The following is a 15011-nucleotide window of genomic DNA, read 5'->3' on the forward strand; positions in this document are numbered from 1 at the left end:
CAAGTCTCTGCTCAAAAGATGCCTCCTCCTTCCCTGACTCCTTCAGCAGATTTAGCAGCCCCTTCTACCCTCCCACTTCCCTCTATGAACACCTCCAGGACCACATTGCTACACTGCACTGTAACGGCTCATTCCCTCAATAAGACAATAACTATCTAGCTTTTCTTAGCAAATGAATCCTTAGCACGCTTCCTGGAACAGAGGAACTGTCAATAAATATCCCCAATTCTCTGTTAAAAGGAAATGCTGGTCTCAACCAGATAGTAGAACAGACTGTGTTCTAGCATCTGGTGTTCACACAAGGATGAAATCGTCTAATGACACATTGCTCAGAATGTATCCCCATGGTTAAAGAAGGATCCCACATCCTTCTTTAGTGATGACTAGAGGAGCAGAAGTACCTAACTGTTGCCTGAGAGTGATGCAGTATCTTAACATCGGGATCATTAAACAGTTCTTCCTGCAATCTCCCTTGCCTTAATCTAAGCCAATTTCTGGTTTGATTCCTCATCGAATGGAGGACTGAACAGCTGCCTCCTCATCAAACATCTTTTAGCTACCGAAGACAGCAATTAAGTCACCCCGGCCTTTGCTTCTACAGTTCTTCCAACCTTCTCTCCAATGATCTTGGTTTCTAAACGCTTTGATCATTTTGGGTGCTTTTCTCTGGATCCTTGGATTTCTATGCATCTCCTGAGAGTGTAGTGACCCAAACTCGGGTTGTGGCTTCAGCAAAGGCCTGACTGATGGATGTGCAGTAAGGAGGGCCTGCAAAGATGACTTCCTTTGCTTGTCACACACGCCATTAAGCAGGCTGGCCCTGGGCAAAACCCAGTGGAGGATAAACATTTGGTATCGTTCCCGTGTTCTTTCGTGTTTTCCTCCCAGGGGTTCTTTCCCCATTTTAAGCACCTTTCCCGCTGCTGTTCCCTCCTCCCTTTCTCTATTTGTGTGTAGCAAGCACAGAAAGCTGTATTTGCATCTTAATGGGACTTTAAGTTGTATTATTACTGGCCTTAAGAGCACTGATCTCTACTGACTGGTTGTAGAATGAAAAATGTGTGTATTGTTTGCAGGATTCAGCAGGAAAATAAGGGAAACACTTTAGGATAGAGAGCTCAGGCTGGCAGACCTAAACTCTGCCCCAAGAGCAGCCAGTAACCCCGCCCATGCATAAAGGTGGCTAGTTTAAGTCCTGGCCATGCACTTCTTGATCTGTACATCATAAGCCAGGAAGATTAGGCCAGCAGGATGTGGGATGAGGCAGGCATGCCTAGGTCATAGCACATACGGCCACGGCAGGGGACCAAGTAGGAGATTCCTATCTTCTGCTGAGGGCCTCTCAAAGCTTCCAGGAACCTCTGGTTTAGGGAGTCACTTCTCCACATGCTCAGACCCCACCTTGACAGAGGCACAGCACAACTGAGCCCTGGAGAGTGCTGGGGCACCCCAGCTAAATCTGTGTTCCTTCCAAACCCTGTCATGTTTGTTTTCCTCCGTGAGTGCCATGACCTGGAAAGCAGCCGCCGTGATGCTGCCCCCGGATCTCATTCTTGCAGCCACTAATTGAACCCTTCGGAGGGAACTGTGCCACAAAGCTGCCCAAGGGCGAGAGCAGATGCAGCCGATTAATTACAGCTGGGGAGATGCGAAGGGCTGCACGGGGAGCAAGGCAGGAGGCGCTAGAAGGCCCAGGGGCTTGGAAGCCTGGAGAGCGAGGGCTCAGGTGGGCTGTTCCCAAGCTCTGCCTCAGGCAGAGCCTTGTCGGGGCAGGGTTGGGAACAACTTCAGAGTAGGGGCTTGTCAGGGCAGAGGAGCGTGGTGGCAGCTTCACAAAGCCCAGCTCCCATTCCAGAGACCCTATCTTCCTCTGGTTGTATCTCCCAGGCTGATAGAGATGGCAGGAAAGAAGCCAGAAGCAGGGCTTCAGCTCCAGGGTATTGAAGATTCTGAGAATGATGGCTGCTGCTTTTACATTTGTTAAGTGCTTATAATGAGTAAGGAATTGTGCCAGGGGCTTTACATATTGTATCCCACTAAGGGCTCAAAACAAGGTATGAAGTATTATTATCATTCCCATTTTTCAGATGAGAAATAGTGTCCCAGAGAGGTTAAGTAACTTGTTCAAGTTTCCACAGTGAGTGGCAGAGCTCAGCCAGGTGTGTCTAACCGCTGCTTTTTGCCTTCACATAGCACTGCCCCGGGGAAGACCCCATCCTTGGTCACGCACCATGAGCACGCATGCCCTGGCCTGCTCTTCACTTCCGTCTGCTTAGGCACTCCAGCCCCTTTCCCTTTCTTCCCATCTCTGCAGCAGGCTTAAGATGTACAGATCAAGAAGTGCATGGCCAGGACTTAAGACATGGCGAAGGCTGCTTTCTAAGGAGCTCTGGGGTTGGCCTTGCTGGTCACTCCCTTTACTCCTGCTCTCTCTGGCTCCCTGAACCCCTCAGTATCCATCCTGCCTCCTCTCTGACCTCACTCCAGGAAACATAGCCATGCTCCCCTCTTGGCCTTACCCCTTTTTTCTCTCTTTGTGCATGTCCAGTCTGCCCAAACAATGCCAGGATTGGGGACTACTGGCTTTCTTCCCATCTCTGCAGCAGGCTTGAGGAAGAGCTTGGTGCCAGCTCCTTTCTCTCCTCTGGTTCTGCAGATTGACAGTTCTATTTGTCCAGGTAAGCTCAGGAAAGAGGTGAAGGATAGTACACTGGTCAAACACAGGGGCTCTTGAGTAAAGTAGCTGTGGGTCAAATTCCAGTTGTAAAACTTACTCTCAATGTCACTTCCAGAAAGTTATCAGACCTCATAGCCATTTAGTGTCCTCATCTGTCAAATGGGTCTCATGACAATACTAACTTCTATTTCATGACAGTTTTGGGGTCGAAATGAGATGACATGTGAGGTGCTGAATGCTTTGCTAAGTGCAAGGTAAGCATTCAGTGAGTGTTAACTATGATTTTTCTCATGACTATTTTATGATGGAGAAATCCAGGTGGAAGCTGGGTTAGCCAAGGTCCAAAGGAAACATAGCTCTGTTTTCACAAGCATCTGATGCGGTGGAGCCTCTGGGTACTAGTCTTGGTGGTGATTCAGGGGAGGGGCGGACAGGCTGACTTGGGCAATGTGGACATTGCCCAGCCTATCATTGGCTGCCCCTTGGATGAGTCTGCAGCTCTCACCATGGTTTCCAGCAGGTGGTCAGTCCCCACCCTTGGAGATAAGAGAGATTAATGTCACAGACTCCCAGAAGAAGACGTCCCAGAGAAGCCACTCCAGAATGGCCTCAGCCCCATCAGCATCCCCAATGGATGTTCACGCTCTGTATTCAAAGCTTTTGTGTCTGAGATTGGGATTTCAGGAGGGATCTGCCCTGAGGAGCCTTCTAATCAGGACCAACCAGTGAGGACAAGTCATCTCCTCTCCTTCCTAATTCTCTCCTTTGGCTTTAGAGGGCAGTGGTGCCAACTTTGTGGCTGCATGCTTCCATTCCCTTCTGGCTCCTAAAGACCCTGGACGCTGGTCCAAGAAAGCAAATTGTGGCATATTTTTCTACTTGGAGCATACGCGTGTGTGTCTGTGTGTGTGCCTGTGTGTGCACTCTTCACGGTAGGCTACAGCCCGGCTGATGAGCTCTGTAGGAATCTATGGCATTGGTGGTGCCAGCTCTCCTGCCCGGCGTGAATCCTTGCTGGCTCTGTCTTAGCTGATAGTACATTCAAAACCTAATTGTTATCTCAGCAGAGTAACTCCATTATTCATCCTGACACCATCCCCCGTTAGCTGTTTGTTGCAGTGATGTTATATTAATGAGGCCTGCAAATAAATGAACGAAAGATCAAAGTGCCGGCTTGTTTCTTGGGAAAGCTGGCTGACTTATTTATTTATTTGTGGGGAACTTTGCAGTGAGTCACTCTGGCCCTGGGCAGGTGGCTTTTGGCCTTTCCTGCAGAGATCTGGTGCAGCCTCGCAGACAAATACTTGTAAATGTCCCAGTTTCCCAAACAGTTTCACAAATGCATTTGCATCTGAGAGAATCCAGGCAAAACAAATCTACTTTAAATTATTCGTGCAGGTGAAGAACAGGAGCCAGCAGGAGCGATGGATCATCTCAAACTATTAAGGTATCAGAAATTATTTCAGCTTGGTTTTGGAGGGCAGTGTACATGGTTTTCTGTAATTGATTTTCTCTCTCCAGTTACATGGACCTAAGATACGTAAGATAATGTTAAAGAGAATTTGTATTCCCTAAGCATGGACTAGGGAGGTGGTGGAGAAGTTACTGAGGCTGAAAAATTCATTAAGTAAAAGCTACATGGTGATCAATGGAGAAGCAGCTGTAAACCTAACCCCTCCACTGCCTGGCATCAGTGTGGCCTTATGGGGCAATGTGCCAGGTGACTTCAGGAACACACAGGAATGTCCTTTCACATCTTAAGGGTGGGTTCCTGGTCACACCAACTCTGGTTTTCATCCCCTGCATCTTAAGTCTGCTTTGCCTTGGCTTCACCTTGATCTCTGTTCTTGCCTGCAAGTGTGAACCAACCTGGGCCCCATCATCTGGCCTCTCCCATCAGGCTGAGATGCTTGAGAGGTCAGAGCTGCCAGGCCAGGGAATCCAGCTTTCACTTTAGCTTAATGGCCATCTCATTGGTGGGTATAGCTAAAAAAGCAACCCAACTGAATCTAATAGCTTCAAGAAATAACTGGGGTAGGAGTTAGAATAATGTTCCCCCTGAAAGGCAAGCAGTGACTGCCCCAAGCTCACGTGCACCCCAATATCCCTTTCTTGTTGTTTGTCCTCACACTCATAGGAGTAAGTGTGGACCTCATTATGCTTAGAAAGACAGGTGAAAGTTACTTTAAGACTCAGCACAAAGGGTAGCCAATGTTGTCATTTTGTCTGGCATCTCTTGATACTTCCAAGAGGATTCTGATCCTGGCCGCAGACATTTTGGATACGCTTGGGGTGGGATGAGGTGGGGAAATGTATAGCCAAGGAATAGTCCCCCCATCCCCCTGATCAAGAGAGAAATCACGGTATGGTGGAGGAAGTCTGCCTTCTGCTGTGCCACTAACCAGATGTGTCTGTGCCACTGGGCCAATTCTTCACTTCTCTAAGGGCTGTTTCCCCCAACTCTTAAGTGAAGATGATAACAGCCATCTAGCAGGGTTGTTTGGAGGAGTAGGAATGCAAAGTGCTCAGATCCTTGCACATGGGAGAGTCTTGTTAAAGAGAAGTGATTGCCATGAGGACTCCCAGAATTTAAATGTTGGCTGGTCTGCTCACGTTCCCTGCCTGAGGTTAGTGTCCTCATTAGCAGCAGACCTGTAGACCTGTATCCCTGCTTCAGTCCTCCTCCTACACGGACACAGCTGCAGAGGGTGGAGATTAGAAGTCTGCCCTGGACCTTGTGGAGGAAGCACAGTGGCCTGCAGAGCGGTCAGTTTCCAGGCTCTTCCAGGTGGCCAATGTTCAAGGATAGGCTGGGGCTATGCTGGGAGAGGCCGCATAACCTAGCTTCGCTACCCAGGACTCACATATATATGTGACCGCTTCCAAGCCCAGCACAGTTCATGGCATACAGTAGTCATTAATTAAATATTCATTTAATGAGTGAATTAATGCATTTGGAATGGTGGCATCTCATCCCTATGATCGGAATGCTCACTTTTATGGTTTGACTCTTGTCTCCTCAAAATTCATATGGTAAAGACCTAATTAAGACCTTAGAATGGGACCTTCTTTGGACATACGGTCTTTAGAGAGGTAATCATATTAAAATGAGATAATTAGGGTGAGCACTAATCCAATATGACTGGGTCTTTATTAAATAAAAAAACTAGGGAGACAGACACACACGCAGACAGATAGCATGCCATGTGAACATGAAGGCAGAGGTCAGGCTGATGCTTCTACAGGCCAAGGATTCCCAGCAACCACCAGAAGCCAGGAAAGAGACCTGGAGCAGATCCCCCTCACAGCACTCAGAAGAACCCACGCTGCTGACACCCTGATCTTGGAGTTCAGGCCTCCAAATACATTCAGGTTGTTTAAGCCACGTGTTTGTGGTTCTTTGCTAGGGCCAGCCTAGGAAACTGATACATTCACTTGCAGTGAAGAAGACCTCTGTTATGTTAGCTCCAAAATCCCTTTACCTTCTCTGAGTTTATCTTCCCGAGAAAATATTCAGTTTCCTTTCCTTTTCTGCTGGATCCTGCCTACTCATGGCTCCTTAAGAAATGTTTTCTCTGGGCCTTCTTTTCCAGTGGGTGGCTCCTAACACCCTCCTCTTTGAGGTCCCAGCAGGTCCTGAAGCACAGGCTGGGGGAACAGAAACATGGCGGGCCACACATCTCATGGGCTTTCCAATCCTCTGCACGTCTCCTGTTCCTGGGGTTGAACAGGTGACACGTGCACAGACACCCAGGATGACAGCTGGAAATGGGAGCAGCTCACGAGGCCTCACAAGGGGGAAAGCATCATTACCACACCGTGAGCTGGCTGAGAAGGAGCAGACGGTGAGTCCTGAGGGGGTCCTAACCTGAAGTTTATGTAAACTGTGAAATTCAATAGCCTGTACAACTTGTTCTACACGAAGCTGCCATAAAAGATGGATCCCCCGGGATGGGCCTGGTTGCCATGGAGAAGATGGGGTAAGGAGGGGTTAAGAAGGAACATAGCTGTTTATCTAACTATGTGTGAGCCCATGTCTTTTTCTGAAGTAGAACTCCTCTGAGGTCATCTCATTTATTTCTCTGCCATCCGAGGCAGCACAGCATCCATTCCAGCTTCCACTTATTTCCAGGACTGGAAATTCTGCCATTACAGGCCATCATAGAATCCTTCTCTTTTCATCCTTCAAGAAGGATCTTTGTAGTAAGTGGCTTCAGTTTACTGCACAGAGTGACTGCACTAAAGAGGGCACCCATTCTGAAGATGAAGGCAGGGGACAAGGAGGTCTGCATCGAAGGGTACAGGCCTCATAGAAATCCAATGATTCAGAGGTTTGGGGAAAACATTGATACCAGTGTGAAGGGATTAGCCAAGAAAGCTGAAGGAAAGAAAACGAGTTAACTGGGCACAGTGGCTCACGCCTGTAAACCTAGCACTTTGGGAGGCCGAGGCAGGCAGATCACCTGAGGTTGGGAGTTCGAGACCACCCTGGCCAACATAGTGAAACCCCATCTCTACTAAAAATACAAAAATTAGCTGGGTGTGGTGGCGTGTGCCTGTAGTCCCAGCTACTCGGGAGGCTGAGGCAAGAGAATCACTTGAACCCAGCAGGTGGAGATTGCAGTGAGATGAGATTACACCACTGCCCTCTAGCCTGGGTGACAGAGTAAGACTATCTCAAAAAAAAAAAAAAGAAAAGAAAAGAAAAGAAAGAAAAAGAGTTGATTCTCCTTAAAGGTTACCTTTAGCAAATAACGCATTCTTGCCAAAGACATCATACAAACGAAGTTGTGTCCTTCTCAGAGCATTCTGTTGAAAGGTACATGAGGATGATTTTTCCCATTACTGGTTTTGTTTACTTTCATCAGTTGGTTTGGGTGGGGTCTACTGTGTTTCTTCACCGCCCAGCTACTATTGTTCTTGTTATAATTAGTAAGTATCTTATGGGAAAGTGGCTTAAGGTTACGTAAATATCCTATTTCTCATCATACTTTCATCTACTAATTTTAGTGTTCATTGACCATTCTTTGCCTGCAACAATGATTACTGTGTACTTTGTCAAATGGTGATTTCTATTTCCATAATTCCTTCTACGTTTTTTAGTTGGAATTCTAGTGTAAAGAAGAGCTTCTTTTCTCCCCATTTATTTATTTAGAGACAGGGTCTTGGCCAGGTACGGTGGCTCACACCTGTAATGCCAGCACTTTGGGAGGCCGAGGTGGGTGGATCACTTGAGGCTAGGAGTTTTAGACCAGCCTGGCCAACATGGCAAACCCTGTCTCTACTAAAAATACAAAAATTAGCTGGGCATGGTGGTGCATGCCTGTTGTCCCAGCTACTCAGGAGGCTGAGACACGAGAATTGTTTGAACCCAGGAGGCAGAGGTTGCAGTGAGCCAAGATCACACCACTGCACCCCAGCCTGGGTGACGGAGAGAGACCTTGTGCCTGGGTGATGGAGAGAGACCTTGTCTCCAAAAAAAAAAAAAGTTAAAAAAGTGACAGGGTCTCACTCTGTTGCCCAGGAGTGCAATGGCATGATTATAATTCACTGTAGCCTCAGGCTTCTGGACTCAAGCGATCCTCCCACCCCGGTCTCCCAAGTAGCTAGCACAAGCAGAATACACCACCACACCCAGTGAAATTTAAAATTATTATTATTTTTTTTAAAGATCAGGGTCCTGCTATATTGCCCAGGCGAATCTTGAACTCCTGGCTTCAAGTAATCCTCTCAGCTTCTGCCTCCAAAGAACGGGAATTACAAGCATAAGCCACCGCGCCTGTCCCCCCCCGTTACTTATTTATGTGTTTGTTTCTTTTTATCAGGAGAAACCAATGGGTTCTTATTTTATTCTATTGGTGAAACCCACAGCTATCGTTTTTTATGTTCTTGCTCAAATTGCCCAGCTTTGGCCTCTGAGATCCCCTTCAAGTTGCCTCCGGTGCCCTTTGGGTATGTACAATACAAGTTCTGTTGGTCCTTCTTGCCAAAGAAATATACAACCTGAATTTAATCATGAGGAAGCATTAGACAAACCCAAACTGAAGGACATTCCACAAAACAGCTAGCATGTACTTCTCAACAGTAAGGTCATGAAAGACAGAAAAAGACTGAGGATTAAAGGACTAAGGAGACATGACAATAGAATGTCACATGGGATCCTGGATTGGATCCTAGACCAGAAAAGGACATCAGTGGGACAATTGGCAGAATGTTAATAAGGCATGCATATTAGATGGTATTATTATATCCATGCTAATTTCCTGATTTTGATAATTATACCGTGGTTATGTAAGATGTTAACTTTGGAAATCTGGGTGAAGGGTATATGAAAGTTCTTTGTACTATTTTTGTACCTTTTTATAAATCTAAAATTATTTCAAGAATGAAAAGTTAAAGAAAGAGACAATGACTTTTACAGGGAAAGGAGGATGGGGTGAGGGTAGGAGAAAATGAAAAGAGAGAAATATTCAAATGAAAGAAAATACTCCAGATAATCATGAATACAGCATTCCAGGCCTGCATACTCCCTCCCTAATGTCCTGTTCAGAGCGCTGTCCCCCGAGTGGCTTGGGACACAGCATGGATTTGTCTCTCTCCAAAGATGCTCCTTCATTTCTCAACAGCTTCGACTTGAAAAACACCAGCAGGAGATTGGGGCCTCCGATGCCTGCTGATATCTTCACTGGGAAAAATCAATTACAGCCTAATTACCTCAGGGGGTTAATTAGCCTCGTGTAGCTTGGGTGTCCTCTGTGAACAGAGCAGCCCGTCAGCCCCTGGTCAGCGAGCAGGGCAGCCGAGGCAGAGGTTTCCCAGCGAGAAGCTTGCCTTGGGGCTGGAAAGGGGCCCCAGCCAGTCGGGGAGTGGATGGTGCAGCTGCTGGGGCGGGCAGAGGCGGGCGAGCGGTGCTGATGGAAGCAAGTCTCTGCCTAATTTAAGCTCCCCCACGCCACGGGTGCCCACAGATGTAGAGACTGGCAACTGCAGCAGCAAGAATTACAGAACAGTGCACGTTCTCAGGCCAGCAGTGGCCGGAAATCACTCGAATCAGGGGGAAGGCACGGAGCCCTGAGCAGCTCAGGAAGCTAGCTGTCCGAGGGCAGAGGCTGGGGCACCGCCAGCAGCCCCCGCAAACATTCTCTTCCAGAGACATAAAGACACAGGAGAAAGTCGGGAGGCACCATCCCCGGTCACAGTCAAGACTAAAATGGGATTGAAGTAGCTCTGTCTGAAAGGCAGTGTCTGCGCTCTCCTGACTCCTCTCCACGCGGATGAATGAGGGCCTGAAAGCAGTCAGGCTCTCCCACAGACAGTCCTGCACTTTCCCGGGACGTGCGGCCTTGGGGATGGATTGCATCTATCTGGTCTAGGAAAGATCCTTAAGGAAGATACTAAGGAAGAGGAAGCACCACTTCCTGTTTTATGTTACTTGGGCATATTGTAAAGAATTTAAAAATGGTTTTATAATTAAATATGAGTTCAAATACTGGCTGTATGAACTGGGGCATGTCACTCAATTTCTCTGAGCCTCGTTTTCTTCAACTCTACGGTGAGGGAGAGAATACTTACTTCCCGTGGTTGTTGTGAGGATTAAATGTAATTTACGCACATTAAATAAATATTCGTTACCTCTTCAAATAACCCATCTGTAGGTCAGCAGCATCCATTCAATCTTGAGAGTTGCTTTTCTAAACTGATCTGGGGGTTTGATATGATCATAGACATGTTCTAGAAGTTTCCCAATATTCTGTGACATAGGTGAGGACCAAGTTGCTTTCCTTGGCTGGCAGGGACAATAAAGCAGGGGAAAGGATGGTGCAGCAGCTCAGGGAGGAGGCAGAAAAGGAGTAGCCCTTCCTCCCTTCCTAAACATGCAGACCGCCGGGGTACCTGCCCAGCCCTTTATTCCTAGTCCCCATCAGGAAAGTGCAGTTAGTTTCAAAGCATGAGTGACAGTTACAGACCAGGGAGCAGTGAAGGGAGAGCACAGAACACAAACAAAGTCAACTACAGCGACTCCTCTCCCCGGCCATTCAAAACGTGAGCAATTCCATTTTCATCCACATCATCTATTCATCTTCCTTCGAAATTTGCTATTTTGGAAACATCATTTTTTCCCCAGGATAATTAACTTCCTTTTCTTTCCATTAAAATGCATGAAAAAATTGGGACAGGGAGTAAATCCTGAGAAATGGCACGGTGGCTAATGTAGTGCCTGCCTTTACTCTCTTCTTCCGTTGTCAGCTTTGCAACTCCGAGCTAATTGCGGCTCCTGAAATCACATTTCTGCTGAGAAAAGCTAAACCTGTTTTCTGAAACGTTCACCCACCACGGAGCCAATTTCTCCTCCTCACTTGGCTCAGCCAGCCTGGCAGGGAGACTGGGCTGGCTCTGCCTCCCTTGTCGTGTGCACGTGCACACCAATGCGCTTGTACATTCATGCACAGGCATGAGGATGAGCTTCCATACACTCACCTCGTATACCTAGACGGGGGCCATCGAGACACAAACGAGAGATTTCCTCTCTATGCCAAGAACTTGTCTACGAAGGCTCAATTTGCACTCCTCTTCCACTGTCTTGGGGTCAGCTCTTGGCCGCCCCTTCCTGCTATAGGAACTTGGATGACTTACCTCGGTGATTTGAGGGTTGGAGCACTTGACATTGTGGCTGGACCAGTCGAGCCAGGGGCTGGAGGGGCTGGTACAGTGCTGGTGGAGGGTGCACCTGCGCTCGCCGCTGCACCAGCCACACTCAAACTTCCGGTCGGCCTTGAGGCAGAGGCCGCAGCTCTCCCGCTGGGCTGCACACTTGTAGAGATGGACTGCAAAGAGAGAGGACGGTCACCGATGAAACCAGAAAGGGCTGCTCACAACGCATGCTCCTCTCGCAGGTGTGATAGAAGCTCTTCCCCACCATGGATAACACCATCGAACATCATTATCATTGCAAGAATGTCTGATGGGGAATTAATAAATTGAGCCTCTTTTCAGTCACTTAAGGGCATTAGGAAAAATAATATGATTTAAGAATTCTGGCTCTAGATTGAATCAGATTACGGCTTTAACTGTGGCTTCACAACTTCCTAGCAATGTGACAAAGGATTTCACCTCACTGAACCTCACTTACCTAATCTCTAACATGAAGATAATCATTGTTTTTTTGTGAGGTTGGAATAAGATACTGTATATGAAGTGCTTGGCACAGTGCCTGTAACATATCTGATGCCCTATGCATGTTCATTGTATTTTCTTTGAAGTCGTGCTATATTCCTATGCTGCCATCTCTCTTATTCTCACACTCTCACATATGGTCCTTGTGCAGGAGGGAAAGGCTGCTTTCCTCCATTGCAGGTAAAATGAGGCTCAGAAAGAGATAATGACTCTTAGAGCTTAGTAAGATCAGTTTCCCAAACTGGAATCCTCAAACTCCAACTTCCTGTGCTGCTAAGTGGTAGGTCCTGAGAACAGAGGAATCTTGTCTGGTAAGCTGGAAATTGTATGGGTTTGGGAGAGGAGTTAGCTGAGGGTTAAAGAAAGGTCAGATGGCTAGCAGTAGGGGAAGCACTGCTGATTAAAAAAAAAAAAAAAAAAAGAAGGTGACATAGCCCTGTTCTCAGACCTTGTGGATGGAGAATATGTCCCCAGAGAGGACAAACTGGCTATCCAAATGGTAACATTTGCAGTGTGCAAACTCTTTGCCTTTGCTTTTGTCTCCTGTTGACTTAAAAGTCCTAATATAACCAGCGAGTCAGTGGAACTGGGCTTCAGGTTCAGGAACCTGAACTTAGCTCCTTGCCTGCTGAGATTTTGAGTCAAAAGCAAAACACGTGAAAGTCATTTTTCCATCTTTTGGTCAAGCACATATAAGCTTTCAGGACCAGGTGGTATGCCATTGCTGGAAGTGACACACGTGCCCCAGGGAAAGGGCAGTTTTAAAATTCTTCCCACAGGTACTCATCCTGTTCCTCTGTTGTGTCCAGTATCCTTTAGTCCCAGCTGCAGGGCCTATATTTAAATACCCTAATGCTTAACGCTTTTTAAGGTAGAGGGCAGGAAACTGGAATCTTAAAATGAGTGAGTACACACTGAGCATCCATAAATATGTACCACATGGTCCATACTCATGAGCTCATTTGCTCCTCATGCTGACCCTGAGAAGTGGGCATCCTTCTCTCCACCTCACAGATAAGGTCACTGGATGTAAAGGGGACCGGTCATTCATCTGCATTCACACAGCTGTAAGTGAAAGAGCCAGCAGGTGAATCCCACTTTGCTGGATTCTAGAACCTGAGTCTTTAAACGGTGTGGTCCTCTCCACCCAGCCAACTGAGCAGCCTGCAGTGACACTCATGCTGGCGGGTGAAGGGGATATGAATGTGAAGACAACACTGTGCGATCTCAGAGCTTCTTCAACGTTGTAAAAGTCACAAGTAGAGTTTCTGATGCAACAGCTCAGATGTGGCTGCTCTCTAAGCTCCAGGTGCTAAGGCAACCTCTGGGATCTAAGCCCAGATCCCCAGCAGGGAAAGTGTCTCCTGTGTCTCAGCAGTGAGAAAGTTTGGCTTGGATATGAGGAGAAATAGACAAAAAATAATCCTCCTGGCTCGGTTCCTTTCTCCTAGTCTAAGTAGCTTCGATTTTAACGGCAGCATTTGGGACAGGGAACAACAGCCCTAAAGATGCTGAAAAACTTGCAGCCCCTGCTATGGCCTCGCCCCCACCCCATTTCCATTGGCTGACTCCTCAGGCGGAAGCAGAGGCTTGTGACAACCCTAGCTACCTGAAATGTGGTGAGACATGTGGCCAAGGGTGGGAGGAGGGGTTAAGGATGTATTCCAGGGGGAAGGGGTTTAAATCCCGGCCCTAGTAGCAGATCCTCACCGTGATGTGGCTCAGCCTACAAGCTCCGAAATTAGACTGTCTTGGTTCTAATCCCAGCTCTTACTATCTGACTCTTGGCCTATTTCTTAATCTTTTTGGGTCTCAGTTTCCTCATCTAGAAAATGAGAATAATAACAGTACATACCTCTCAGAGTTACTGTGATGCTTAAGGAAAATAATCTCTAATAAATTACTTAGTGAATGCCCACCCATCGTGAGTGCTCATCATACTGGAATCACTTTCATCATTCTTGAGAGCAGGGTGGAATCTTGGTATTTGCTGCACTGAGGGTCAGGCCTACCTGGCACATGGGAAGAGCTCTGTGATGTGGATTTATAGGACGATGAATAAGAACGTGGAGCAGCTCTCCTGCTTCAGCCAGTCCCCCTTCCTGAGCTTCATTGCTCCAGATGTGAGCTGGAGTCTGCATGTTGCTCTCTCCCACCCCCTTAGGAACAGAAGAGCAGCCTTAAAAACCTTCTTTGTGCAGTGATCGTGACCAGGGCCAACAACAGGGGAACAAGAGCCTGATTGGAAACAATATCTCCATTTCCAGGGAAACTGGCGGGACGTTCCTGCCTGCTGTTCTCCTAGGTCAGGTTCCACAGACACTTCAAAGCCTGCAGGAGCCAAAGAATAACGTGGATGGGCTGGCGGCTGCCCGGCGGATGCTCTGGTTGTAATAAAACAGGGCTCCCAACAGGACTCCTTTGATGGCTCCAAATGTTGCTTTAGGATCCTCTGAAGAGTTCCGCTGACAGACGGAGTGTATTATTCATGGCACAGCGTCTGGCTGCTCTGATCCCTCCAGCCCCAGTCTTTCCCGGGGTCGTGAAAAGATCAAACTTCTACCCAGAAGTAGCCGCTTACCTTTCAGGTCCTGAGGATTGTCAATGATGAAATTGCCATTCCACACCACGGCAAAGTCCACGGCCAGGTTGCTGATGTCCATGCCATCATACTGGTACTGTAGGGAGAGGGCAGGGGCATGGGGCTCAAGAGGCTCTCCATCCCAGGGGTCAGGGATGCAGGGAAACCCTGTGTGCTGCTCAAATTATTCTTATGACACCCTTTCCCTGAATCCCAGTCACTAATGCCAAGAGAATCCCACCCAAGCCCCTAGCTTGGCATTCAGTGCCCTGCATAATCGGATGCAAGCTGACTCCTCCAGCCTTCTCCTCCACTGCTCTCCTGCGGAAAGCTTTGAAATCTACCTTTCTCCAGACACATCTTCTTAAGCCCCTCTCTGTCTTCGTTGAGTTCCTATCTTATTAGGAATGCAACCATCTCCCTACAACCTCCATCCTTTTAGCCCACCCGTATTCTTCTAGCCCAGCTCAGTTCACTTTCCCCAGGAGTCCTCTCCCACAACCCTGCAGACCCACCCCAAACTGTCCATCCCCCGGTGTTGCCACTTTCTGTCAGTACTTTCCGGGATCTGCTGTGCCT

At 47.7% G+C, this 15011-nt stretch overlaps 1 protein-coding gene across 1 annotated transcript in view; it reads right to left on the bottom strand.

Annotated features, from left to right (window-relative positions):
• The window catches only part of PLXNA2 (plexin A2), a 115974-nt gene that overhangs the window by 40884 nt on the left and 60079 nt on the right, over positions 1 to 15011 (bottom strand). The window contains exons 8-9 of the mRNA XM_012459256.3: positions 14433 to 14529; positions 11312 to 11502 (exon numbers count right to left, since the gene is read on the bottom strand). Coding sequence (XP_012314679.2) covers positions 11312 to 11502; positions 14433 to 14529 — 288 coding nt within the window. The remainder of the gene's footprint in view (positions 1 to 11311; positions 11503 to 14432; positions 14530 to 15011) is intronic.

The sequence above is a fragment of the Aotus nancymaae genome, unplaced genomic scaffold, assembly GCF_030222135.1.
Source record: "Aotus nancymaae isolate 86718 unplaced genomic scaffold, 86718_ANA_hifiasm-v0.15.2.pri h1tg000039l, whole genome shotgun sequence".
NCBI lineage: Eukaryota > Metazoa > Chordata > Mammalia > Primates > Aotidae > Aotus > Aotus nancymaae.